Below are 25,656 nucleotides of genomic sequence, written 5' to 3' on the forward strand. Positions count from 1 at the left end.
ACACTGGCACTGACTACTGACACAGTCAACAGCATGACTACCTACATGACCTTCCCTTATGTACGCATAAAGCTGCTAGCAGCACAAACGAAATACTTAGGGCCAGCAAGTCAGGAACCTTGGCTTCGTACCTCGGGGCAACAGGATGGTCAGCGGCCGGCGAGCGGCGGCTACTTACTAGGTACATTGGCGTCTACGGGGGTGCTGCGCGGTGGGCAAGCCAAATGCAGGGCTCAAGTCAAGGGGGGAACAGGAATACGCCAGTGTTTCCGGATGGATACCGCATCGTTGGACACCACACATCAACAGAACCCCTACGCCGTACCGTACCGTACGGATACCTGAGCGAGGCTTGCAGGCTGCAGCAAGCTCTCCTGTCGTTGCGTTGCGTTGCGTTGCGTTGCTCTGGTCGGTCCCCCAGCCATGAGGACCAGGAAGCTCCGGGCAATGGCAGCATGGCAGCATCCCTCAGTCATCATTCATCAGAGCTGTGATTGACATACCCAGGTATTCCCCCCAGTGCAACGGTGGAGTTTACTACGTACCTCCCTGACAAGATTTCTCCTCAATGGCATCACACACTCTATCTGAGCAGGTATCGGTACGAATACTAGGTTGAAGATTCTCTTCCCCGTCATGCCCAGCTCTCGGACGCTCCGTCCAGTCTACGGTCGTGTTGGCTGTTGCCGATTTTCATTTGTCAGGCCAGCAAAACCGAGAGGGAAAGTCAAGGCGAGACGGGCCAGATCCAGACTTGAGCCGACTCCCCAGTTGGAAATTGGGGCCGGGTCCGATTCCAATTGCAAAATTTCAACGACATGACAGGAATATTCACTTTTGTTCATTGACCTAGACACTCCGTAAAGTATGAATGCACTTTTGGTACGGATAACGATGCAGAGACCGAGGAAGTTCGTACTCAGTTCTTGACCGCCCGGCAATAAATGTGACTGCCCGAGTTCGGGCTAATGCCCCACTTTGCGGTCCGACCAAACAGCGGGGACGCTATGCTCCATTCTGCCAAGATTCAGAGCTATCATTCGTCCATCTAGCTCCTACTGGGCCCACCTGGGTCGCTACCACGGCGACGTCTCTTCTTCGTTTTTCCTGAGGTCTGGTCAATTGCTGCTTCTTTGGCTGCTCTGCTGCTGACTGCTCTGCTCCATCACTTTGGTCTGCTCGTCTGCTCACCCACCCCATGGAGCAAAAAGGGTAGAGCTGCAAGCAGCAACACAGGTCCAGGCCGACAGCGCAACAAGGGTCGTCGCCTTTTCCCACAGCTCAGCAACAGGCCCCCCCCCTCCCCAATTCACCTCAAAGAGCCCCAGGCCGCCGCGAACGGTAGCATTATCCCACATCAAAGCGCGCCTGATACATCGTATTATTTTTTGTTGCTCCACACCAACGCCGCGCCCAACCTGAACTCGACAGTACCTACGCCTTCTACGACATACCTACCGTCAACCAATACCTTGTCCGCTTGACGACACCACTTGACCCAAACGGCCCCGAAGACGTCAAGAAGCACAGCCTCGTCTGGACTCTCTCAGAAATCGCCCGAGCCTTGCCTTGCCTTCCCCATCCAACCGCCCACCCGCGGACGTCACTCTTTCTGATCGGCCGTTTGTTGGTGTGTTGGGTCCTTGGGTTTTGTTGATTTTGTTTCTCTCGGTTGTCGGTGCAATTTTGCATCCCGCGCCTGACCCCACCGCCCGATGCCGTAGGGCCTGGTCTCAATTCCCACCTACGACCACACCATCGAGACCATTGGTAGCCAACTGTGCGACCAACCATGGCGCACTCTTCTCCTTCGCGGAGAAGCCAGCACGATAGCAACATCAAGTCAAGCCCCGAACGAGGCTTCACAGCAGATTTTCTCTCCGAGAATCGTAATTCAGAGCTGAGCCATCGCGATGCCCTCGCCGCTGCCCAGCTCGAGCACGAGCGTGTTCGCCTCGCCGCTTTGAGGGTCTATGAGGTCCACCAATTGCAGGAGGAAAAGCAAAGGTTGGAAGCTGAGCAAAGGAGGATAGCACAGCTACAAAAAGAGGAAGAAAATCGCCTCAAGGCAGAAGCAGCAGTGCGCGCCGAGCAAGAGAGGCTGAGAGAGCTCAAGGCCAAGCAGATTCCTCAACTCCCTCCCGAACCCGTACCTGAACCGCCCAAGCCGGAGCCGAAGAAGTCGCAAGAATCTCAGGTCAATGGCACAACGGCGGCCAAAGCCGAGCCCGCTGCTGTGCCGCCGGCCGCACCAAAGCCAGCCCCCTCGACAACCGCTACGACATCAGCTCTCCCAGCCGCGAAGGCACCTACTGCAGCGCCTTCACCAGCACCCGCACAGGTCGTTGCTACGCCGTCAACCCAATCCAATGGTTTCCTCACGAAGCCCGCAGCAGCGCCTCCAGCCCCGAAGCCCGCTCTTCAGCCTGCCGCGCCTGCACCAGTGCCAGCTCAACCGACTGTCGACAGGTACACCCAGATACACCAAGCTCTCAAGAAGCTGCGAAAGGACGTCGAAGCCCTGTCGAAACAGCCTGGGAATCCATTGAAGGGCAAGTTGGGAGAAATGCGGAGACAAATCAGGAAGTCTATTGGGCAGCTGACTGCTGGCAAAGGAGCAAACGCGCAACCCGTAAGTCTGGTCTTGTTGGTGTCACAAGACAAATGCTAACGATGTCTTAGCTTGCCACGATCAATGCCGCACTGCGCGAATCTCTCGGCGGCCAGGTCCCGTCACCTCTAATCGACGCAAGCATATACGTGCAGCAAAACAGGGAGCCAGCCGAAGGCGCTGTTAACAACGGACCGCAGCTACCGGCCCTGTTCATATACCTCCTCAACATCCTCTCCAAGGCGATCATCCAGCAGTTCTCCAACGAAGGCGGCGCGAACCCAAAGTCGGCCGAGCCGGTCGGCATCGTAACGGCGCAAATCTTCTCCAACAAGGACTACCACTGGCGCGGCGGCTCCATGATCGACATCCTCATCGCCAAATTCCGCGTGGCCTGCCCCGTTCTTTTTGGCTCTAGAGGCAGCGATAAGACGGAGGGCGGCCGCAGAGCCATTGGCTGGAAGAAGGAAAACGGCAACTGGGTGCCCGAGCAGGCGCACAACGACAGGATGACGGGTCTTGGCGCCGGCTTCGCGGCCATTGCGCTCCGGGACTTCAGCAAGGCGTCCAAGACGAACCCTTACCCGCCGACAAACTACTGGAAGGCCATGGCGCAGATTGTCAACTCGCCGCCGCAGCTCGTCTCCAACACGCAGTACGTGGTGCTCAAGTCCATGATTGACGGTCACGAACAGCGCTTCATCAACTTTTACGGCAATGCTGCCGTCGCGGCCCTCAGGATGGCGTTGGTGGAGTTTCCTAAGAGAGCCCCTCCGGGGGCCACGGCCGCGCAGGCGTTGCAGGTCCTAGGCGACGTTTTGAGACGAGACTCTGGGTTAGATGTGGCATAGATGGTGGGGGGAGGAAACAAAAGCCAAGGTAGACGAATTACCTTTTGTACACATACATGAGAGGCATGGGTTGCCAATATTGGGGAAGTGCTTTCAAGGGGGTACACATACTATGGCGTTTCTGGACATCCTGGCATGGGGGTGCTTATACACCTAAAAGAACCAAAACAGCAAGACTTCACAATGACTTGCGATGAGCACGGGGTCTGGGCTTTGGTTTGGCTCATCCATTGAAGCAAGTTGGGGCGGTCTGCTAGGGAGGATACAAAGACACGTACTCTAGACATTGCGTATCGTGAGTTGGATGACTGAGATCTATCATAGCCCCCAGATGAAAGGCTCTCAAAGTAGTAAAAGACAAAAAACTTCATTGACAATAGTTCCAAACACGCTCCATAAACTCCCAAACCCTCACTTCAAAGAGAAGCGGCATTTCGCCATCACTCTTCCCTTTTTTGTCGTCTTCTAATGATTCCCAAATCCCTCCAGCCATCCATCATTACTTCGGTCTCGCCGGGCAGCAAGCCAATGATACTCTCCCCCTTTTTTTTTTTTTACAAAATCAACAACAAAATAAGCAACAAGATCAGCACAAAAATGAGCACGGCGATGCAGCAGCTACTCAGCCGGTCCTCGTTGTGCCGCATCACGTACTGTAGCTTCGCCACGCCCGTCTGCAGCCGCCCGCCCACGCGGTCCGCGACGCCGTCCACGACCTCGAGCATCTCCCTCTGCTCCTCGAGCTCGCGGCCCATGTCGTCCGCCTGCCGCCGCAGGTTGCCCACGGTGCGGAACACGCCGTCCAGGTGGCCGTCCTGCTCGCGCATCATCTCGAGCTGCTGCTGCTGCTCGAACTCGGCCGCGTAGTCGTCGTCGTCGTCGTCGTGGTCTCCGTGGTGGCCGTCGCCTATGGCGAAGGAGCTCGGATCGGGGAGGTCCGAGTTTGCGGCTGAGGATTTGCCCTTGCCTCCTGCCGCTGTTGCTGCGCCGAGCTTTTTGGCGAGCTCCTCGCGCATGTCTTCCACTTCGCCGCCGACATCTTGGACTAGCCTCTTGCGCCGCGTGATTTCTGGGCCGGAGAGGCCAAAGGCTGTGGGGTCGGATTCGACGGCCTTGACGGACTCGACGAGGTCGGCAAGGTCTTCGGCTAGGGAGGCGAGGGCGGATTCGAGGTCGGCGCGGGCGGAGGCGAGTTCGGGGGAGGTTGGGGAGGTTGAGAGGGAGCGGATGCGGAGGTAGGATGTGAATAGGGGTCTGGTTGAGTCTAGCTGGGCGAGGACGTCTCTGTTTTGTGCGTTCTTGGTCAGTATTTTGGTTCAAAGGTGATAGCTAGAGGAAGGATGGTGCCAAGTGGTTGGATGCGAAGGGGATGCGATTGCGTACTGTTGAACTTGGAGGAAGGGATCCTCTTCGTTGGCGGAGGACATCATCCTGGCGAAGGGTTGGAAAGGCGCATCCGCGGACGCATTGGCTTGCGGTTAGGATCTCTTCACAAAGGATGTGGTTTCTAACCAAAGGTTGCAGCTTGGTCCTAGGGTATTGAAGGAGGGAATGCCTATCGTCGAGGCGGAATTGGCGATCTGTAGTCAATCTAGGTACCCTGTTAGGTAAACGCGGCCTGGGATGACGTTTGCGCGTCTGGCGGCCGGCCGGGTCGGGTGGGTGCGAGCTACCTTTACGGACACGGCTACCTCCCGTCCCCGTCTTCCATAGGTGTCCACTTTTGCAGGTCACTGGTGGTCGCAGCTTCGGGGAAGTGTAAGGATACTTCCGGAGATTCTTCGGCACGTTTGAGCATTCCTCACCGAGACATTCCACGTCACCGAAGACCCCTGCTCGACCTCTCGGTGTGCCCCTCATTCACCGAGAAAAATTCCCCTCCATTGACCAATTTAATGTAAGTGGGATTTTCACAACCGCCATTTACAACTCCACATGCTCACTCACTCCCGTACGAAGCTCTCACCATCTTTCACTGAGCCACTCACTGAATCTTACTCATGCTCTTTGATATATCGAATATTTATAAATCACTCAACCCAGGGAAGAGTCACCTGCGCACACAAGAAACACATCATTAAAAGCGCCTCAAACTGAGAAAAAAGATGATACCAGAAAAGCCCCTCCCCTGCTCAGACGAATTCCCCTCGCCAGAAGCCTACGTCGAGGAGCTCCTCGAATTTGCCACAACCACAGACATCTTCCAAATCCTCTGCGGTGGCGTCCACGTCCTCGACTTCTTCACAAACGAAAGGGGCCTCTTCTCCCAGATCCTTCCTCAGGAATGGCAACCCTTCATTCTCTCCTACGGCACCGACGCCCTCCTGGACCTCCTCATGCGAGATGACCTCGATAACTTGCCATTAGACGCCATGACAGTCGCCCCGCCAGAGAGTTTCCTGAACTACATTCGCAGCATCCGCAAGCTCTCTCTTCGCAGGACATTCTCCCCCACCACGTCTGAGAGTAAACCCCCGCCAAAGCTCTCCCGCTCCGTCGCCGTCGGCATGAAGCCCAAGAAAGTCCACGAGGTGGCCCATTTTGCGCGCTACGTCGACTCTCTTGCCGGCTCAATCGCCTCACGCTGGGGAAAGGAGACGACGCATTTCGTGGATTTTGGTAGCGGCCAAAACTACCTCGGCCGTACCCTCGCGCTGCCCCCTTACAACCGCCACGTCGTCGCCGTCGAGGGCCGCGAGCACAACATTGACGGCGCAAAGGGGCTCGACGTGCTCTCCGGCTTGGCGAGCAAGGAGGTCGTCATGCGCAACAAGAAGCTGTGGCTGCAGATGCAGGCTGACAGGCTCGGCACCGACGTTGCCAAGAAGGCACCCGCGAAAGCCTCGCCCGACGCCGCAGCGGCAGCAGAGGACTTTGATTTCAGGCCCATCAAGGAGCTTGAGCCGCGATACAACCGCGCGCTGGGGAAGGGCTCCGTATCGTACGTGGTCGGCAGGCTCGAGAGCGGCGACCTGACCGAAGTCATTGGGCGCATCGAAAAGGAGGTACTCCCGGAGGAATCATCCCAAGACCTCAAAATGATGGCCGTCTCGATCCACTCGTGCGGAAACCTCTCTCACTACGGCATCCGCTCGCTTGTCATGAACCCGGCCATTCACTCTGTCGCCATCGTGGGCTGCTGCTACAACCTGCTCACGGAAAAGCTCGGCCCGCCGACCTACAAGCTGGCCGGGTACGCCCGCCCCAGCCTGCAGGCCCTCAACGGCCGCGTCGTGCGCGAATCGGCGAGGCGGGACCCGGAGGGTTTCCCCCTGAGTGAGACGCTTTCCGGGTACAAGGGACACGGGGTGCGGATGAACATCACGGCGAGGATGATGGCGTGTCAGGCGCCGCAGAACTGGACGCAGCCCGAGAGCGACGACTTCTTCACGCGTCATTTGTTCCGCGCGGTGCTGCAAAAGATTTTCCTCGACCGCGGTGTCATTTCAAAGGTCTACCACCGCGATGCTGCCGCCGAAACCGGCGCGGAAGGCAAAGAAACCTCAAACCAGACGGAAGAGGAGATGGAATCCCCCTTTAACACCTCCACGAACCCCGTCATCATCGGCTCCCTCCGAAAAGCGTGCTACAAGTCCCTCAAGGACTACGTCCGCGGCGCCGTAGCCAAGTTGACGACGAACCGCGAGTACAGCCAGTACAGCGACGTGATCCGCGACAAGATGGCGAATATGACGGACGAGGAGATTGAGGTGTACGAAAGGGAGTACGCCTCCCGCAAGAAGGAAGTCGCGGCCGTGTGGAGTCTCATGGCCTTCAGCGCCACTGTCGTCGAGTCCCTCATCGTCACGGACCGCTGGCTGTTTTTGAAGGAGCACGACGACCTCGTCCGGGACTGCTGGGTCGAGACGGTGTTTGAATATGCGGAGAGCCCGAGGAATATGGTGGTAGTGGGTATCAAGAAATAAGCAGGAGAAACCGAGGGGATGATGCTCGTTTTATCTATCTGGAATTTGGTCTACCGTGTGCCGGGTTTGGCTATAATGCCCTCCGTGACCGGTTCTCATGGAGACATACATTCTCGGCGGGGATTGCTTTGAGCAAGAGCATCAAAGACTGCTGGAAAGTGGCCGACCAGGACCGAAGGAGTCGCCCGGGGTCAACTGCATGTAGCAACGTCACCCACCAATGGCCGCGTACTACCGTCTCGGCAGGAGCTTGGTATGCCCACGGGGAAAGAGCAAGAAGACATAGTCCTCTTCTCCATCCCCAGGTCTGTACCACACAGTCAGCACCACAACGACATCGAGCACGTTGTTCAGCGGCTTTCGGAGATATATCCGTTGGACTTCGGTACACGGCCGACGCCGACAAGGATATATACAATAGAAGGCTCATGCCGCGTCCGTATAGTCAGTCACTGCGGCAAGCGGACAATTCGCGGGCGTCGCTTTGTCCCCCGAGAGAGTCGACGTCATGCATCTCTTCCGTCAGTTGTGTGGTAATGACAAGTCAACTGACGGGCACAAGTCCTCTCACACTCGTAGGCAAAAGAAAAACAAGCGGAGCCAACAATCCCAGCCATTCTGTTCGTAAGGCGTTATTCATGCAGAAATTCCTCACGACAAGTCATCTAGACAGACCTAAGAACCCCTGGATGGGCCAGAGATACATAGCTGTTGCCATATGTGATGGTTGAGGAATGTGGACTATCATAGCGTGCCGCAAGTCTTTCCCGTGGATATTGATATTTCTTTGACCTATGCTTGAGAGTGATGCGAGATGCATTGGCTTTTATACGTTATTCTACGTCGTCGCTCACGCAACATATTTCCATACAGACACCGGGGTCTTATCGCAGGCTTCGTTCACGCTGCTACCATTTGCGCCAGGACAGTAACGGATGCATATGTCTAAGCTAACGTTCCTCCTCATAATTTGACCAACGAGCTCATCCTCCAGCCCTGGCTCTGACCCAACTTCGTAGGATTCACACAATCGCAACTGCGAAGGTACCATTCTCCTGAGATGTTACATTTGCTGTTCTACCAGCCCCATTCACGCCAAGAGTGAAAGCGGCATGTGGGTTACCTCCTGGATTTAACTTGATTTCGAAGGGAACTGGGAATTATGTCAGATGATCGATATCGCTCTAGTAGCACATTTCTGAGCTTACCCTGGGTAGCTGCAAGGTCAAAAGTTTTGAGCTTGGAATCATTGACGTCGACTTTGAACGTCTTGGTGCCAGTTGAAGCTCCGTCCGGGTAGCTAATGGTGTATTCTTGAGTAGATCCGGACGATCCAGACCCGGACCTATTGAGAACAGAAATGTTGTATGTGTTTGTCATGTTTGTAAGGCTTGTCGTAGGAGGAGGATGCGTATTGCGAGGGCTGCGAAACTGTACTTTGAATGAGCCAAGGAATCTGGAAAAATGCAAACAACGGAGAGGATTTTATATATGTGTATCGCAAAAGGATATGAAAAAGCAGAGTATGGCTTTCAGAGCTACCAAAACCTGCTACCGTGTGGGCAAAATGTCAATTGAGCATAACACCGAAACTTGTGAGCCCTCATCACAGTCCGTGGGTGGAAAAATTGACGCAGCCAGTCTCCGTTCTCGGAAAAGTTTACATCAGCCAGCCACTATTTTCAGCTTCTACATCAAACATTGAACAAGTCACGGCTCTTTAGCGTGACTTCTTCTTGCGCCTGTCAACAATCTGTGATGATCGTCAAGCTACTGTCACGACTGACAGGTATTAAGCGACAACTGGATTGCGGCCGCATTCGTTCAGACGTTGTCATCGAACGCAACAGGCCAAACCAGTCAGCAGATGCGAGGCCGTCTGGATCATGTTCTGTGGCTGCCATGTGGTCTGATCTTGAAGCGTTCAGCTAGCCTCAGAAACTCAGAAAGACTTTTACTAGACTATAACTGGTATATAAGCAGAGTGTAGTTGTACACTCCTTTCTACAAGCTTTGTGAGGGGGTTGATGGGACATGGTCAGCGGCCACTATATGCAGCGACAGGCACATACAACAGAGAGGTACTCATGCTCACAAGACGCCCACGAAACGTTGGCAGGCTAACAATGCTTCTTCGGATCCTGTCCAACGAGGTTGACTTTACTCCGTGTGCGACTTCCTCAGGCGGTATATTTAGCCACTCCTTGTTAAGACACCATTCAGTGTGGCTACCATCAGCCCGCCGGATGCATCTCTTGAGAGATGCGCTTGATCTCACTGTGGTACGTTATTTGAAAATTGCCAAGTAACAGCAGGTCACGGCCATGCCCTAACTACTCTAGCAGCTCACGATGCTGGAATATGACACTAAGGTAGCTTATGTATGGACATTGAGGGATGGACGCCCTATGATATAGCGACTCGAGGTGTAGGAAGCATAGCTGAAGATAGAATAACGATAGCATATCGTAACATTGGAGTAGTTGGTAATAGTAACATCGATTCGATGATTACTGGCAACCAAAATTACAGTAATAGATCTCGTCAATCACTCTCTCGAGACTCAGGACACTGATGTCTCACCTGCCAATATCCATGGACCCCTTCAACCTTGGGGTGCGGCGGATATGGGTTTGTCACTTTTAATCATTCAAGCGTGCTAAAATTGATGGAGGCCAGAGGACGAGGCGCACCTCGCTCAGCCCAAATCCGTCATTGGAACGGATGACGGTGGCGATTAGCAAGAATCTACATTACGCTTTAGGATTACATGTCAATTGACGTGCATGTTGAGCACTGCATACGATCATGATTGGGCAAATTGCGGTGATCCCATTCAGCTGAAACTTGACTTTTCCACCGTTCGATCACGTCCGACTACCAGAAAGGTTAGTGCAGCGCTACAAAAACTTCGGCACGGCTCGCAGTGCGGGGCAGTGAGAGACAAAGTTACACATGACTGTCGACCAGCTAGCCACGACCCGCGTTCTAGCTCGGATTTTTAGTAAAGATTACTGTCTTTGGAAAGACTGTCTTGATTCGACTTGAAGGCTTTAGAATGTCTTTGACGAGACGACATTGGATCATTAACATATCCAGGACAAGAACTCGCCCACTATCATTGGTATAGCTAGGGCCGTACATACGTGTCCAGCTGGATATTCATCCGTTTTGGAGTTGGGTAGTGACCCCAGTCACTGGGGAGACCACAACAAGGGCTAAGGCTTTGCAGCTTCGTATACGCTATCTCAATTACTACTAAAACAAGGTTTTGAATAGAGATTTGCGGAAGATTGGAGTCCATTAAAGGACTCGAATCTCGGCATGCTATTCATCCTCAATCTATATCCATAATATTCCTTCTTTCCTACTTTAGAATGTGACATCAAATGTGATGTGATGTTCAGGATTGTTGTTTTCACTCAATGCGGAATTCCTGCATCAAATGCCCATGCGTAAACTTTTATTCTGCTCTGTCTCACTCAGCTATTAGGAGCTGTCAATACGACACACAAATCTAGTGTCCGGTGGGATATCCTTGGAGGCTTCACGCGTTCTGATGGTTCAGGTTCGCCTCAGAATGAGGTACTATCACGATGTGATCTTAGTATTGTACAATTCTGAAGCAGAAGATACAATAGCGAGTCAGACATACATACACGGGTTTCTAGGCACTACATCCGCAGTATGGAAGGTCTGCTCCGAGACATTTACTATGCGTTGTTTCCCAAAAGTTTCGAAGTGTCGTACGGAACTGGACCGGCTCGCTGCCAGTGGCCTCATGAAAACTATAAGTGGTGTGCCGAGCTGAAAGATCCTACTGTCACTGTTTTCAGACTGTCTAGCCTGCATCCATCCACCGGCTGACCCTACACCTGACACTCGACTTCTGTCTGGCCATATTTGTTCCCATCACATTGTGGCTAGCTGAGAGTGTTGCTGTATGCATCCTCAATTCAACTCTGTCTGATTGCGAGATGTGATTGTTAGGCATGTCTGCGCATCGTGTCCGAGGCTGAGTTTGCTCGTGTGCCTAGATGTAGGCTGAGCAAGGCTAGTATTCGATGCATGCATTCTAACTGCCCGTACGTGAGATGTTTGCGATCAAGGCTTTCAATCGATACTATACACCCACAGAAGGTCTACGATATCGACATACAGGCACACAAAACTGACTAGACAAAAAATGGATATTTGAAGGCTCTTTGGACCTCGCTCAATTCAAAATTCGCATCCTCCATCTTCCATCAAGTTCATCTCCTGAGTTTCCAATCAACAATCTTCTATAAAAAACACCTACACTATCAACTAATTCTCATCATGGCCAACGTCAAGATCATCGTGAAGAACGAGAGCGACAAGGTCCAACAGTTTCTCATCTTCAACGAGAAGCCAACGTACTCCGAGTCAGTCGGCAAGGCCTGGACCAACGTCTGGGGCCGCTCACCCGGCACGGGAGCCAAGCACGGCACAACTCACTTCTCTATCGAGGAGCACTACTATGCCGTGTGCGGCATGACCCCCGAGTCTTTGCGTACCGATCTGATTGTGAGAACGTCTGATTGGGACGAGGTGAAGCTAGGAACCAAGACGGGAAAGGGCACACTCGAGTGGCTGGATATTCAAGAGGGAGGTGCCGTCTTCGATAAGAAGAAGAGTGGAGAACTGGAAAAGGATGGTTCTTTCGGAATCGACACCGCCGCTTACGATTTGACCAAGTATGGTGAGCTCTCCTCTCTCTGTCTTTCTCTCTCTCTCTCTCTCCCTCTCCCTCTAGGTCGCTTCTGACCTCTGGTTGATCCACAATCGTATGGTGTGTATGTTGCTAAAAACAAAATTTAGAGCACGCCTTCTGTGGCCTCGCTATGAAGAGTCCGACTCCAGACCAGGGCGAAGTCTTGCCAGTCTCCGTCTGGCGAGCCGAGCCCAACCAAAAGTATCAGATCACTCCTAAGAGGATCTATTACATCTCGACCGGGAAATTCGTTCCTGGAAGGGTCGTAGACTTTGCCCAACTTGGAAAGACCGCGACTATCGACTTCACTGGTAGGAAGCAAAACGTCGCTACGGTGATCTACAACAACGAACTTGACTTCCTTCCTGTGAAGTACAGCTTTGACGATAACATGGCCGACGAGAATCACTACTGCGGTAGCAGGCAAAAGTAAAACCCCCTGTCAAGTACCTATGGAGCAGACCTTTCCAGGGTAATTCGACCAATGAGAGACCACCAAACCAGGCTCGGGTCCACTTATTCAACTCTTTCCCTTTTACCCACACCCACTTCTACCCACTTCCACCCACTTCTACCTAACCACATTACTTTTTTCCCCTACCCATACCTACTTCTGTATTCTGATTTTTTTTTTACTATCTATACTTACTACTTTTATTTTTAGTTTTTATTTCTAACTTTTATTCCGATTATAGTATAATAAACTATTATAATTATTATAATATAATACGACCTAAGAACATTAATATAAAATAGACTAATAAGGCTATAAAATAGTAAATTCGAACCCTTTATTTAAGTTAATAAAGTATAAAATATAATATTTAATAATTATTTATTTTAATTACTTTTTATAATATTAGAATGTTATTAATTAATAATTAAAATTAATAAGGTATATATTAAATACTAATTTCCTTATATAAATCTAATTAATTCAAATGTTCGTTAATTATGTTAGCTATTGTGCCTAAACTACGCTATTAGTGCTTAAGCCCCTGTCTGTGGAGCAATACAAGGCCAGGGGTTAAACTTACCCCTAACACTACAGTAGGGTTATGTTGGTACATGGTTGGACCTCTTGAAGAGAGGGATGATCTCATATCTATCAAGGAATTCATCAAGGAGAGTCATGACTGGCTAGGGTCGACCGTGGGGTTGTGGGCTTGGTAGGACTGACAAATTGACAATGAGATTGGCTAGTAGTGTCTAATGGTAGCTGAAACAGGAAACAGAAGCAGCTCTTAATTCAACCTTACTTGCACATTTCTCGCAATGGGGTGAAACGCCAGTGACAACAATGAGAAGGGACTCGGGAGTAGGGTAGGTGTGCCTCGGTGAACATTCGGTGATTTACAGCGTGGGCAGTCTCACCCGCGGGTTGGAACGACAGCACTGGTATGAGTGGACGACGATGGGACAGCCTAGTAGAACCGCGCCAAAGACCTATCTGGTACTGCAGTACACGCGATATCGAACCATATTTCGAAATTTTCTTTCACATCCTTCGTTAGCCGCTGTTTGTCCCGCCGACGTTGAAGCTACCGAGTCTACATACTCCATAGTTGGCCAGAGCCTAGGTATAAGTCGGCAGACGCTATTCGAGGGACCGGGGGGTGGACAGTCATAGTCTGAGATAACGCCAAAACGTTTAGGCCCTTGGTGAGTCCCCTATCTGTGGATCTGGGAACGGGTACGATCTGCTCCGCAACACCAGAGATAAGTGAAAAAAGCACGGACGAACGGGGGGATCCATCGGAGACTTGAGGAAGCACGATCAAAGGCTAAAAAAAAGGGAAGAAGATGATTGGTGTAGCATTTCTCCAGAGACTTGGATCAGGAAGAAAACGACGAGCAGATGAATGAAAAAGACTCATTGCCCAAAGGTCAAGAGTCGAGACCTCGGCGAAGCTCCGGCCAGATGATGGATCGTGGCAAACCGGTGAGTATCACCTGTCTCCAGCCAAGTGGGCTCATTGAGGGTTTTTGCCTCGTCTTCCGTGTTCTTGTCAGCTTGAGAGTCTCAAGTGCTCTCGTGAGAACTGAGCATCCCACGCCGGCGATGCAGACAATGCCGAATGGGGCAATTGAGCGAGAGCAGAGGTATTCCGCTTGGGTCAAACCCTGTGAACCCCTTATTGCCTTTTGCTCTGTGGGATCATGTTCAATCCGCCATGTCTCATCACTTGAACATATGATACTCAACTCGTGAATGATGATCCAACGTCTTCCCGAAAAGGAGTGCGATGCTGTCATCGGTGTGCGCGGTGACGATGACCGACGTACTGTACCTGCCAATACCTCCCATCTGCATGTGGTGTAAGCCGCGACCGAGTATTCGGGGCACCAAGCTGGACCGATCTGCTCCTTCGACTCCTAGACGCATCGCTAGCAGGCTGAGGAGGCGTCACAAGTCAACCGTCGTCGGGAGGTTGTCGTCGCCGCGACGTCGCCCAACCCATGCTTCTCTGGCGAGTCAGGTTTCCCGACCTCTCTAGGTCGTCGATTTGGGGGTCCATGACCAGCTCTAGCAGCAGCAGGACGCTTAGAAGCGGCCAGGCGAGGGACTTCGCAGACTTGGTACTGGTAGGGTGACATTTGGACGCGGTTGCTGGAGGGATCGGATCCTAGGTTGTAGCTCTGGGATGGGGGTTTTGCGAGTTTGGTCTGGATACAGCGGCCGGGTTGCGGGAGGGGAATAGGAAGAGTGGGATGGGGGCGGACTGTGGAATTGCTGGCCGAGAGGAGCGGGGTTCTCCATGCGCCCTCACAAGTTGACCGAGAGTTGCGCCGTCTAATTGGAGCCGTGGGCGCTCGCCGGCAGGTTGTACTCTTCCCAAGGACCTGTCCATCCCAAACACCTGTCGTTCCTCCTTGGCCCGGCTTGTCGATAATGGGAAACCCGGACGTCGTAGCTGCCACGGCATCTTGCAGTAGCAGAAAGCAGCCGTCCTATTAGTGAGGGGGGTTGACGCAGTACCTACAGGTATTGGACCAGGTATTCCGCCGTATTAGTGAAATTCTTCTGGAGGGAACCCATGCTTCTTGCTTAACCCCGATGACTTTGTGCATGGAGCGCCGATTTCGAAGCAAATCAGAGAGGCCAATTGAGCCAGTTGCACGACCAGAAGGGAAAGGGTTCGGACAAGGTTCAGGAACCGTTGTGATCTGCGGGGGGTCTGGTCCACGGTCCATGTCGGACCTGGGGGAGAAAGGAAACGAAGAATTGCTTTTTCCTCCCTCTTTTCGCGGGCCGCTACACAGGCACGCACCGTGGGCTGGCTGAATCTACTGGTCTGACGCAATGGCGTCGGAGATGAGGTGGGGTGTCGAAGCTGAGGACTGCTATTGTGAAGCTGAAGTAGCGTATTCGAACGAATAGTTAGGCTCAAGGTGTTGTTTGAGCATGAGCATTCGGCGGGATTGAGGGGTTCAGCTGAGGGGATCAAATCCACAACTGCCGTGAATGCCGCTGTCTGCAGACGTGTCATTGTCGAAGACCATCTTCAAGAACCTGTTCCATGACCTGACGTGTAGACCCGATTGAGCATACGGATGCTCAAAAGCGCGGTTGTCGTAAAACCCCCGCGGGGGTTGACAATGGTGAATCGTGATGGCCTTTTTTCCCTCTTCGTGTCTTTCAATCAGCAAGTCGATGCGCATGCCGAGGCCAGCCGCTGATATGCTGCTCCAGGCAATTGGGCGCTCATGTGCGTGTGTTGGTACAGTATCTGTGGGAGAGACGCCCGTCAGCGTTGCTTCCCGTGTGGTGGTGAGAGTTGATATGTGAGAGGTGACGGGCGAGGTAGCAGCAGACCCCAAGTTGAGGTGAGGTGAGGTGAGGTACGTAGTAAAGGGCACGGAGAAGTGGCCGATGCACCCATCCATCCATGATCACCATCCCTTGCCTACCTCACAAAGCAACCTGGAAGCCAGGGCACCTCGTCGTCTTACATCATTTCCATCATGGTTTGATTTGGGAGGGGGCACAGAGTGGCAGAGGGTGAGAAGTTAGAACCGAAAGGGGAAATGGGAAACAAACGTGACTGCTTCACGAGTTACACAAGATGTAAGCGACTTCCCCAGTCGTTCCCCAAAGGTCATGGTCTAATGCAGGTTTTCCGTGCCTTGTTTTCCCATCTTGTCTGTCTTTGGACTCAGAGAGAGGCTAGCAATGCCGTGTTCATATTCAGGGTACGGATACGCCTGCTTTTGATCCAAGGCCAAGGAGTTATTCTCTGGGGTTCTGTAGTCGCTGGCAACTAGCCAAAGCAAGAAGAAAGCAGGCATCTCGGCTACTACGCGAACTACTAAGTAGTAAAGTACCGGAGAACCGCCTAGAGTTTGAGACCCCCACGCTCCCTATTCAACTAGTCTTATGCACGTCGCCCGAAACGGCACTTTGAACCTTTTTCCTTCTGCAGTCTTGCTTCCAGCTCCGGCCGGTTCCTCTTCATGTCCTTCATTGCTGTCCTTCGTCCTTTGAGCAGTCTTCGGTAGGGTAGGTAGGTAGCTAGAGTAAGTCAAGGTGAGGACAAGGCTTCAAGAGTAGTCATCTTAACCGCTCGTTTGCCTGTCTGCCCCATGCCAACCCTGAACGACTCACGACTTGGACATGGACATGAACATGGGCATGGAGGTCACGGTCCAGGTGTCGCGATGGATGGCGAGATGCAAAGCCAGCATGGCGCGGCAAAGCCCAGTCTCATCATTGGTGACACGATTTTACACTTTTGTTGACCATTCCAAGTCACCATTGTAGTGTCGCAATATCTGGCTCGGATGTCAAGGACCAAAGTTAAAAAAAGAGAACAGAAAAAAAACAACGGGAACGCGAGGGTTAGGTTTTCTGATAGTGGAGAGAAGATTGGCAGCGGCTCAACTGTTGACTTACACGGGGTTTCCCATGTTTGGAATGGAGAGAGGGACCCCTTCCCGAGGCGCATATGCCTACCTGACTCGAGAGCGCCCGCCGAACCGCGCTGTGTCTTCACTTCCTCACGGCCGAGGATGGAAAATCGCGAGAAAGCGCCGCCGATGCCCGATGGAAGCACATCTCTTTACCTTTGACGCAACACCCGCAATCAGATAAGAAAAGAAAGAAGACAGTGTGAGACGAGATCTGAGTAGAAGTAGATCCCCGTGAAACTCCCAGCCAGAAAAAAAAAAAAAAAAAAAAAAAAAAAAAAAAAAAAAAAAAAAAAAAAAAAAAAAAAAAAAAAGGAAGCAAAAAAAAAAAAAAAAAAAAAAACAAAAAAAAACCAAAAAAAAAAAAAAAAAAAAAAAAAAAAAAAAAAAAAAAAGGCATAACATCACGAAAAAAAAAAACCCCCACCCGCTTCACCAATTTCGGTCTTACTCGCCGTGGACGCGGCGACAGCGGCGGCGGCGTTGAGGAGAGACAGGCTGGCCGTAGTGCAGACGCCCACTTCCCAAAGATGCAATCATGGGTCTTTCAAAACCTTGTACTTCCTTGAACCCCTGCTCAACCCCGCCATATCATGCTGCCCATCTCCGCCCACACCCTTTTCCCTCTGACCTGCAGAACCAACGGAACAATACCCAGTAGCTCTCGGCGATGATGGGTAGGTAGCCGCGTGGGTTTTGGGTTCAAGACAATGGCGAGTGAAATCACACCGTCCTCGTCATAGTTCGAGACAATACGTCCCAAGACATGCCAATGTCCGCATATAGCCACGCACGAGCTAAGCTTCTCACGAGTTATCCCACGCATAGCACGTAATGTGGTACAAGATAGACGATGGGTTCTTTCATGTATCACATTCGAATCTAAGGGTATAGCCCTCATTCGAAGTATGCGTCGTCAGGTCAAGACTCGGCTTTTGCCGGTGTACTGACCGAGTCTGGCCGTCTTTGAGAAGTGACGATATAAGTGAGATATAGAGGATATCGTCGAACCAGAAGAGAGCACGGCAGCAAAAGAACTGCGACTGGATGGAAACGACACAACCTTTGACGGAATATTCCACTCGACAGTCTCCACAGAGGGTCATGATCCTTCAATGGATTCACGGGAACGCGGTCGATCCCCGAACCCAGAACCGGTGATAGCCACAACAAATGATGTTTCGTCAAACCAACGAGATATGAGGAAATTAAATCACGAAATGCCATCCGCCATCTCGGCGCAAAATCACCGAATCGTCGTCACTCACCCCCCTGGGGCCCTGGCTCCAAAAAGCACAGGCTTTCAAGTTTCAACACTACTGTGACATTACGGACCTCGCCTTATCTGTAACCCCCTCCAGGCCCTCCAGTGGCCCGGAATATCGCGGCAAGAAAAATGAACTACGGGCAGTGAGCAGGCAAAGCCGCAAAACCCATGTTTTTTTTTTTTTTTTTTCCTTTCCATGCTCAGGCTCAGTGCCCATCTGGCTCCGTCCCGTCTCGTCTCAGCCCCCCTTCCTCCCACATACTGCGTGAAGTACATTTCCTTACAGCTTATCTTGCTGTGTAGACTAGGTACCGTGCTCGTCGGCATGTAGACGCACAGATCGTGCTCTAGTGCGCTTTTTGGGACGGCCGCCGCCGCCGCAGAAAGTACGCTGCTGCTGCTGCTTCTGCTGCAGCACCACGCCGCACTCCTACGTACCAAGGCCCATGTGCTTTCTCTTCCTTCTCTTGAACACCCCTCCCACCCCTCCCCTCACCTCATTTGGGCTGTAAATGTATCATGCCCAGCCTGAGGTGAGAAGTAGGTGCCAAAAGTAAGTAGGTAGGCAACCCCCAAAATCAAAAGTGAGTACGGAGTAGTGCCCAGCTTCTGTTGCCTTGCCTTACCCTGCCCACCTTGGACAGTAGCTCGTCTTCAGGGTCCTCCCATACGAACCTAATTCCTCTTTTCCCCTTCCAACGCCTCCTCTCGTGCACTTCCTTTTAACCTTTCCCCATCCCCCTTCCCTTTTGCCTAGTTTTCACTTTTGGGGATTCTCTCTCCCTTTGTTCATTTTCCCGGCTTACACATTTCCTCTACCTTGCCTTGGTAAAGCCTCCCAGTCCTCTTCCTTTTCTTAACACCACCAAGGCATCTGTTTCCCCGCAAACCCATCCGTAAATCAGACGCAAGGGGAATTACAACATCAGAGAAAGAGAGATAACAAGAGACGACTCCCCTGTCAGCCCACGACTACCGAAAGCTTAAACTTTTCCAACGACTCTTGGACTTTTCAAGAGGGCCCAAAAGAAAAAAGACAGACATCGGACCCCGCCGGTTGTGACCAAGGAAACTCCCAACGACACCCGAACCCCCGAGCAGCGTACACTCCGTATGAAAAGATCAAACCGAAGCCGGCTGCAGGAACACCTTTAGTCGCCCCCGTCCCCCTCCGATATCATCCCCGGTGCGCGCGCAAACTTTCAACAACCCATCCGTGCACCGGCGCATCGAGCCTGCTATTTCTTCCTCTTGTCTTTCCCTTTTTCTCGTCAAGAGAACTGTGGCGCACGGGAAAGCATTCTTCTGGCTCTCCAACTGCCATCAGAAGTTTTCGCGTCACAATGAACGCCCAGGTCTCGTTTCTCGTAAGTTTCCCCAACATCCTGTGTCACTCATTGCCCCCCTCCATCTTCATACTGCGCACACGACACCCACACACGACCGCAACACAGGAATGAATCTCTAAAGAGTCACCAAAATGCGGGGCTCTTTACTTCGTCCCACTGCAACGCTGTGTCCCGTCACCGTCGCCGCCGCCCCGAGTTGCACATTGCTCTCGGAGCTAAAGCAGATAATGACACACACAAAATGTCTTGGTTCTTGCAGACCTCTGTGACTCTATCGTGCTTCTCAACTAACACCGCATTTGCGCTCCCTGCAGGATGGCCACTACACCCTTATTCACATCCCCCTCGACCTGTACTCGGTACTCCTGCAGCCCATTCTCCGCGTCCTTCTCCCGCAGACCCAGACCCTCAAGGCGTCAAAAGGAGAGCCGGAACATGAATTAGAAGGGCTCAACGCCGAGAGCCAACATGGCTTCCTCAACATTAGCGTCACCCCCATGGAGTGCTCCATCGTCTGCCACAGCTCCTGGGCCAAGAACGTTTTTGAGCCGGCCATCCAGGATCTCCCAAAAGACTTGGCCAAGTCCGTATCAATATCCAAAGACACTTACCTCGTACTCTCCGTCATCAGCGCCGGCATGGATGCCGCCGGCCGTGTCATGGAACTGACCTCTCCCCTCGCTCTCGCCGGGATTCCCATCTTCTTCATCACCACTTATTACTCCGACTTCATCCTCGTCCCCAGCAAGGATAGGCAGACGGTTGTAAAGGCCCTTCTCGCCCGCGGCTTCGAACTCGCCGACAACGACTCCAACTTTGTCAGCCCCGCCGCCTCGATACACTCCCGCGGACCGAGCCAGACCAACGGCAGCAACGGCGCCGGGGCCCCGCCGCTGACCCCGCCACCCTCCACCATCGCCGAGCTGCAGGTCCGCACCTTTGACCTGCTCAAGAAGCGCAGCGTCGCCCCCTACGTCGAGGACAACCTCCTCCTGGTCCAGTGCTCCGGCCGCGAAACCTCCCAGCTCGGCGGCGAGCTCTCCCACACCCAGCGGCCCTCGCTCAGCCGCCAGGTGACCGGCAACAGCCACCGACAAACCTGGCTCGACAACATCGACGCGAAGCTCTACACGGCCATGATCTCCGCCCTGGCTGCGCGCCCGCGCTTTCTCTCCATCACCCTCGCCCAGGAGGACCCGCCTTCCTTGCTGCTCGACAAGTCGCTGCTCGGCCTCTTTGGCGACTCTCTCGTCGGCGACACCAAGACGAACCTGACGCCCATCTTCTTGGACCTCGAGAGCCTGCCGTTCGAGGCTACGGGCATCGTATGCGGCGTGGCGGGGACCCTGGTGCAGGATATGCGCACGGGAGACAGCGCGGGGCTGTCGTACCTCTCCACCGCCCGGGCCGGGGCCGTCATTCTCGATTGCGAGCAGTCGATACTCGCGCTCGAGATCCTCAAGCCCAAGCTCTTCAAGGCCTGATTTGACTTTGATCGTGCAATACAGGAGGAGGAAACAACTGCATTGCGGAGACATCTGCCAGGTGGGGAATCCTTTTAAAGGAAGGAATCAGAGGGACCACTACGAGTTTTCCACGCATTTCGAGATCTAACGAAGTTGCATGAAGGGAACGATTGTACTAGCATGGAACTGGTATAGGCGGGTTGGCAATCTGTCGTTTTTGTGAAAATTTTCGCGCGCGCGAATTCGGTTTGGCATATTGGCGTTTTACGGAGGGCGGCTCTCTGTTGTTCGATACCAATTTTTGTATGTCTTGTCTTGCGAGAGAACGGGACCAATGTCGGTCCCAAAACTCAACTCGAAGCGATTTGTTCTCCACTTCTTTGGTATCCCCTCTGTGACATCTACAATGCCTATCTTGACGCGGGCAGCTCATGAAGCTCTCCGGTGACGTCCTTCCGCCATTCGGTCTATGACCGACCTCGGTTTCCCCGCCTACATCAATGCTAGAAGTGACATGATAGGCGATCCTCTATATCCAGAGTCCCTCACTTGCCATGCCCCTTCTTCTTCCCCTGCCCCGCCTCCTCCGCCCACCCAGCCTTGACAAACGCATCCCTCGCCGTGCTATTAATCAGCGCGAACCGCCTCGGCCCCAGCTTCTGCCCGCCGTACCACCTCGTCACGACGACCATGACGTCCCACAGGTCCATGAGCTGCATCAGGTGCAGCAGCCGCCCGCCCGCCGCCGTCTCGCCGTCGTCGTCGCAGTCTTGGAAGCTCGTGCCGTTGGGCCCGCGGATGCGCCACGCCGTCATGTTGTGGCTTGCGCTGCGCACCTTTTTGTCCGTGGCGATGAGGTGCTGGACATAACTTGCGGCCTGCTCGGGGGATGTCACGGGCGCGGCGCGCGCGAGGAAGACGGATTTGAGTTCGACAAAGGGGTCGGAGATGATCCAAGGGGGTTCCTCTAGCATGTAGGAAGGCAGAGAGTCAGCTTCTTGGTTCTGGTTCCCGTGCTCTTCATCAAGCCGTGTCGTCGATGCCGACGCCGGTGGAGAGTGTGGGTTGGTGGGTGGTCCTGACGGCTCAGCTTCCGAAACTTCCTCCACGCGTCGGGAGAACTCCTCCACGGCGTCGAAGAGACAGACAGCGCCCGGCTGGTAGACGGCGGCGACGGCCTCGCGGAAGAGCAGCAGGTCGCGGGCGCCGGCGCCGCGGGGCGCGTTCTCGCCGGCGCTGTGGGTGCCGAGGATCTCTGGCGGCACGTCCGGGTACGAGTCGGCGAAGCGGAGGGTGAGCGAGGAGGCACCCGGGCCGCCGGGAAGCGTGAGAACATAGTTGTCTGGTGGTGTGTGGCGGAGGGTGTCGTCTCCGTAGATTGAGTTGAGGGCTTCTATCTCGTCTTTGAGATCGTCTGACATTGTTGTGTGTGCGTGTGTGGTATGAGTTGTGTGGCGTACCTCTTGATGGGGGATATGATAACGGTTATGTGAGGTTGTTGGTTGATGAGAGGGGGGTTTGAAGTGTGGTGTTTGATGTGGTTGCTACTCTCGTGAGATGTGTGCCCTCTTATTTCGGTTTTCTCATCATATAAGCATACGACTTTTGAAAGGTTTTCATATATATAAAGGAAGTCTGTGTATGATCGTCAATGTTGAGGTTGAAGATGAAATTGAGAGAAAGTTACATTGAAGTCATCCAATGCTCCCCACCTCCAATCATCTCATGATGTGGGGCCGTCCGACGTCGAAGGCCCAAGCTCCGCAAATACTCCACTCACGTTGACCTCAGTGCTCACTCACACTGGATGAACCTCACAATCTCACAGCTGCAGCTGAATGTGGTATCGTCGTGGCAAGTGCTGACCAGAGACACACGGTACAGACGGGGCGGCTTGCGCAAGCGGAACTTGATGCCGGTGCCAGCCTATCACAGGCAATTTAGATTGCAGCTCTGCAAGCTAGCTGCCTAGGTAAGATGGGCAAGATGGCGTCTCTTCGTGCCTCAACATTGGCCTCGCACCTTGACTTGAACTACACAGTGACATCTAAAAGGCTTCTGGACAGAAAGCGTCTTCTCATTCTGGACTTGAATTCAGAGTATTGTATTAGCGAATCCATGGACGGGACCAGACTTCCACCAACGTAGACGACTGTTTTGCAGACGACTGATTCCCTAGTCAGCAAACATGCCAGCCATAGGCGCACCCAAAGGGCACGTAGACTGCCTCCCTCCCCCAGACAACTTATGCCCGACGTGCAGCCAACTCAACCTCTCAGCTGAGAAGTTCCTCCCAGGCCAGCCCAAGGCCAGCTCCCTCCCAGGCTTCCTCGCCCGTCCAATCGACCCCGTCGGGCTACAGCCGCGGGAGCTTGGCTACCTCGACGAGATCTACCGGAGAAGAGACGAGTGTCCCTTGTGCTGGCTTCTCTTCAACGCAACGCACGCGACGAACGAAGAAGGCGCAGATCGTTTCGAATGGAGCCGCCCCAACGTCCGCCAGGCAATCGGCTACGATGGCCTCACGAGGGATGGCGGCCGCGTCCGCTGCTCCGTCGAGTGGCAGCTCGACGGCCGTTTCTTGGAACCTTCTGTAGGGCCGAGAGACATGACGCATGCGCCGCCGACCCGCCGCTTGAAGGTCTTTAGCCCGGACGAAATCTTCACCGAGGCTTACATCATGCTGCTGGCCACGGAACCTCACACGACGTGGGACAAGACCTTCCTGGCCCGGCGAATTTCTCCTCACCAGGCCGACGTAAGTCTTCTCCGGCGCTGGCTCGACATATGTAGGACACACCATGACAGCGGCTGTCAGCCCTCCCCGCCGGATGAAGTCTTCTCGCTACTCGAGAACCTCAAGTTCATCGACTTGGACGAGGAGAAAATCGTCACCAGCGCCCGTGGCGGTGTTCGAGTGACTGAGTACGCGACTCTGAGCTACGTATGGGGTGGGACACAACCGCTTATTCTGACGAAGGAGAATGTATTTGAGTACTCCTCAAAGGGATCCCTCGGTCCCAACACGCCAGGTCTACCGAATACCGTTCGCGATGCCATGATGCTAGTCAAAGCGTTGGGCATCAAGTATATCTGGGTCGACGCTCTCTGCATCCTTCAAGACGACACGGAGGAGAAGTTCCGTGTCGTCCCGATGATGGACCGCGTATACGGACACTCGATTCTCACAATCTGCGCCGCCGCCGGCAGCGGCTCTCACCACGGAATCCCAGGATCCCCATCGACGCCCCGCGAGGCCCGGCAGCCGAAAGTCCGGTGCAACGGCATCGACCTGGTGACCACCAAGACGGTCGAGGGGCTCGTCGAAAACACAATGTGGAATAGCAGGGCCTGGACGTTCCAGGAACGGATGCTCTCCAAGCGGTCTATGATCTTTGTCGAGAATCGCGTCTTCTTTCAGTGCCGCCACGCGACGTGGTCCGAAGAGGTCTTTTCCGAGGTGCTCACCCCGTCGTGGACCCTGGAAATGATACGGTCTCCTCTGAAATCGTTTGAGAAGAACCCGGTCAGGCTGTACTTGGAGTGCGTCGAGCTCTTCAGCGGCAGGCTCATGACGTTACAGAGCGATCGGTTACCGGCCTTTGAGGGCATGGCGGCCATCCTTTCTCCCCCGCTCCGCGCCAACCTCTTTTACGGGATGCCAGACTCCTATTTCGACTTTGCGCTCTTGTGGGAGAAGAAGATTTACGGCCTCAGGCTCGAAGACTTGGGTGGTCGATCGCGATATCCCAGCTGGTCGTGGAGCGGCTGGCATGGTGCGTCGACATGGCGGCTGTCCATGGTCTCTGGTATTTTGCTGAATCTTCACGAGTGGTTGAAGTCGCACACTTGGGTTGTATGGTATAAGATGACACGAGATGACCTTACGGGGAACCGTCCACTGGCAACTGGCAAGGCCAGCAAAAAGTCAACTTTCGAAGTCGTGTGGTCATCGGGTGAAATCCACCATAATCCAAATCGATGGCACGGATACGCCAAAGCCTCTGCAGAAGACATCCCTTTCGGTCGTCAGATTAGCCAGAGCGATGAAGAGCACCCAGACGAGATCGCACATGCACCCAAACCAACCATGCCCACCGCAACCATTTTGCGAGAAGATTACCTCTACTTCTGGACCTACACTGCCTTCTTTCAGCTCTCTAGAACAAGCCGCAGCAGCCCGTCCTTTGCCTCCAAGCTCGAGGCAGGCCTCCACCGCTTCGGCCTACTCGATGCCCACGGCGACTGGTGCGGCACCGTGATCCTCGAAGATACATGGTTCGCCCGCGTGGGCGACGTCGTCGAGCTCGCAGCCATCTCGGACGCCCGAGACTTTTCAATGGAGGAGCTGGATAGCTGGAACTACTATGTGCCCGAGGACCGCGAGGTGTCCGAGTGGCATCTGTACTACGCGTTCGTCATCACCTGGAACAAGGATCGTAGCGTTGCTGAAAGGGCTGGGCTGGCGAAGGTTTATCAGCGGGCGTTCGACGTGGCTTCTTTTCACCCGGGAAAGGCGTGGAAGGAGATTACTCTCGGATAG

General features: G+C 53.5%; 9 protein-coding genes across 9 annotated transcripts; 5 read left to right on the plus strand and 4 right to left on the minus strand.

Annotated features, from left to right (window-relative positions):
• Window positions 1–1,792: 1,792 nt before the first annotated feature.
• On the plus strand, window positions 1,793–3,462 carry CCOS01_00787 (GLE1-like protein; the record flags this gene model as incomplete). The annotated part of the gene is made up of 2 exons (XM_060448984.1): window positions 1,793–2,632; window positions 2,683–3,462. The coding sequence occupies 2 exons, from the start codon at window positions 1,793–1,795 to the stop codon at window positions 3,460–3,462; spliced, it is 1,620 nt and encodes a 539-aa protein (XP_060320422.1).
• Window positions 3,463–4,016: 554 nt separating this feature from the next.
• CCOS01_00788 (syntaxin 6) lies at window positions 4,017–4,892 on the minus strand (the record flags this gene model as incomplete). Its single annotated transcript, XM_060448985.1, has 2 exons — window positions 4,017–4,746; window positions 4,846–4,892. The coding sequence occupies 2 exons, from the start codon at window positions 4,890–4,892 to the stop codon at window positions 4,017–4,019; spliced, it is 777 nt and encodes a 258-aa protein (XP_060320423.1).
• Window positions 4,893–5,567: 675 nt separating this feature from the next.
• CCOS01_00789 (uncharacterized protein) lies at window positions 5,568–7,388 on the plus strand (the record flags this gene model as incomplete). Its single annotated transcript, XM_060448986.1, has 1 exon — window positions 5,568–7,388. The coding sequence occupies one exon, from the start codon at window positions 5,568–5,570 to the stop codon at window positions 7,386–7,388; it is 1,821 nt and encodes a 606-aa protein (XP_060320424.1).
• Window positions 7,389–8,410: 1,022 nt separating this feature from the next.
• On the minus strand, window positions 8,411–8,768 carry CCOS01_00790 (uncharacterized protein; the record flags this gene model as incomplete). The annotated part of the gene is made up of 2 exons (XM_060448987.1): window positions 8,411–8,541; window positions 8,597–8,768. 2 exons carry the CDS (start codon window positions 8,766–8,768, stop codon window positions 8,411–8,413), a joined length of 303 nt encoding a protein of 100 aa, XP_060320425.1.
• Window positions 8,769–11,588: 2,820 nt separating this feature from the next.
• On the plus strand, window positions 11,589–12,556 carry CCOS01_00791 (uncharacterized protein; the record flags this gene model as incomplete). Its single annotated transcript, XM_060448988.1, has 2 exons — window positions 11,589–12,111; window positions 12,231–12,556. Coding segments are annotated over 2 exons (849 nt in total), but the record flags the coding sequence as incomplete, so codon positions are not given.
• Window positions 12,557–14,750: 2,194 nt separating this feature from the next.
• Window positions 14,751–15,050, minus strand: CCOS01_00792 (uncharacterized protein; the record flags this gene model as incomplete). Its single annotated transcript, XM_060448989.1, has 1 exon — window positions 14,751–15,050. The coding sequence occupies one exon, from the start codon at window positions 15,048–15,050 to the stop codon at window positions 14,751–14,753; it is 300 nt and encodes a 99-aa protein (XP_060320427.1).
• Window positions 15,051–19,641: 4,591 nt separating this feature from the next.
• CCOS01_00793 (uncharacterized protein) lies at window positions 19,642–21,131 on the plus strand (the record flags this gene model as incomplete). Its single annotated transcript, XM_060448990.1, has 2 exons — window positions 19,642–19,665; window positions 19,962–21,131. The coding sequence occupies 2 exons, from the start codon at window positions 19,642–19,644 to the stop codon at window positions 21,129–21,131; spliced, it is 1,194 nt and encodes a 397-aa protein (XP_060320428.1).
• Window positions 21,132–21,658: 527 nt separating this feature from the next.
• CCOS01_00794 (RWD repeat domain-containing protein) lies at window positions 21,659–22,534 on the minus strand (the record flags this gene model as incomplete). Its single annotated transcript, XM_060448991.1, has 1 exon — window positions 21,659–22,534. The coding sequence occupies one exon, from the start codon at window positions 22,532–22,534 to the stop codon at window positions 21,659–21,661; it is 876 nt and encodes a 291-aa protein (XP_060320429.1).
• A 767-nt stretch (window positions 22,535–23,301) lies between these two features.
• On the plus strand, window positions 23,302–25,656 carry CCOS01_00795 (uncharacterized protein; the record flags this gene model as incomplete). Its single annotated transcript, XM_060448992.1, has 1 exon — window positions 23,302–25,656. One exon carries the CDS (start codon window positions 23,302–23,304, stop codon window positions 25,654–25,656), a length of 2,355 nt encoding a protein of 784 aa, XP_060320430.1.

This window comes from Colletotrichum costaricense (assembly GCF_030867565.1).
Source record: "Colletotrichum costaricense strain IMI 309622 chromosome Unknown Scaffold_1.1, whole genome shotgun sequence".
In the NCBI taxonomy this organism is placed as follows: domain Eukaryota; kingdom Fungi; phylum Ascomycota; class Sordariomycetes; order Glomerellales; family Glomerellaceae; genus Colletotrichum; species Colletotrichum costaricense.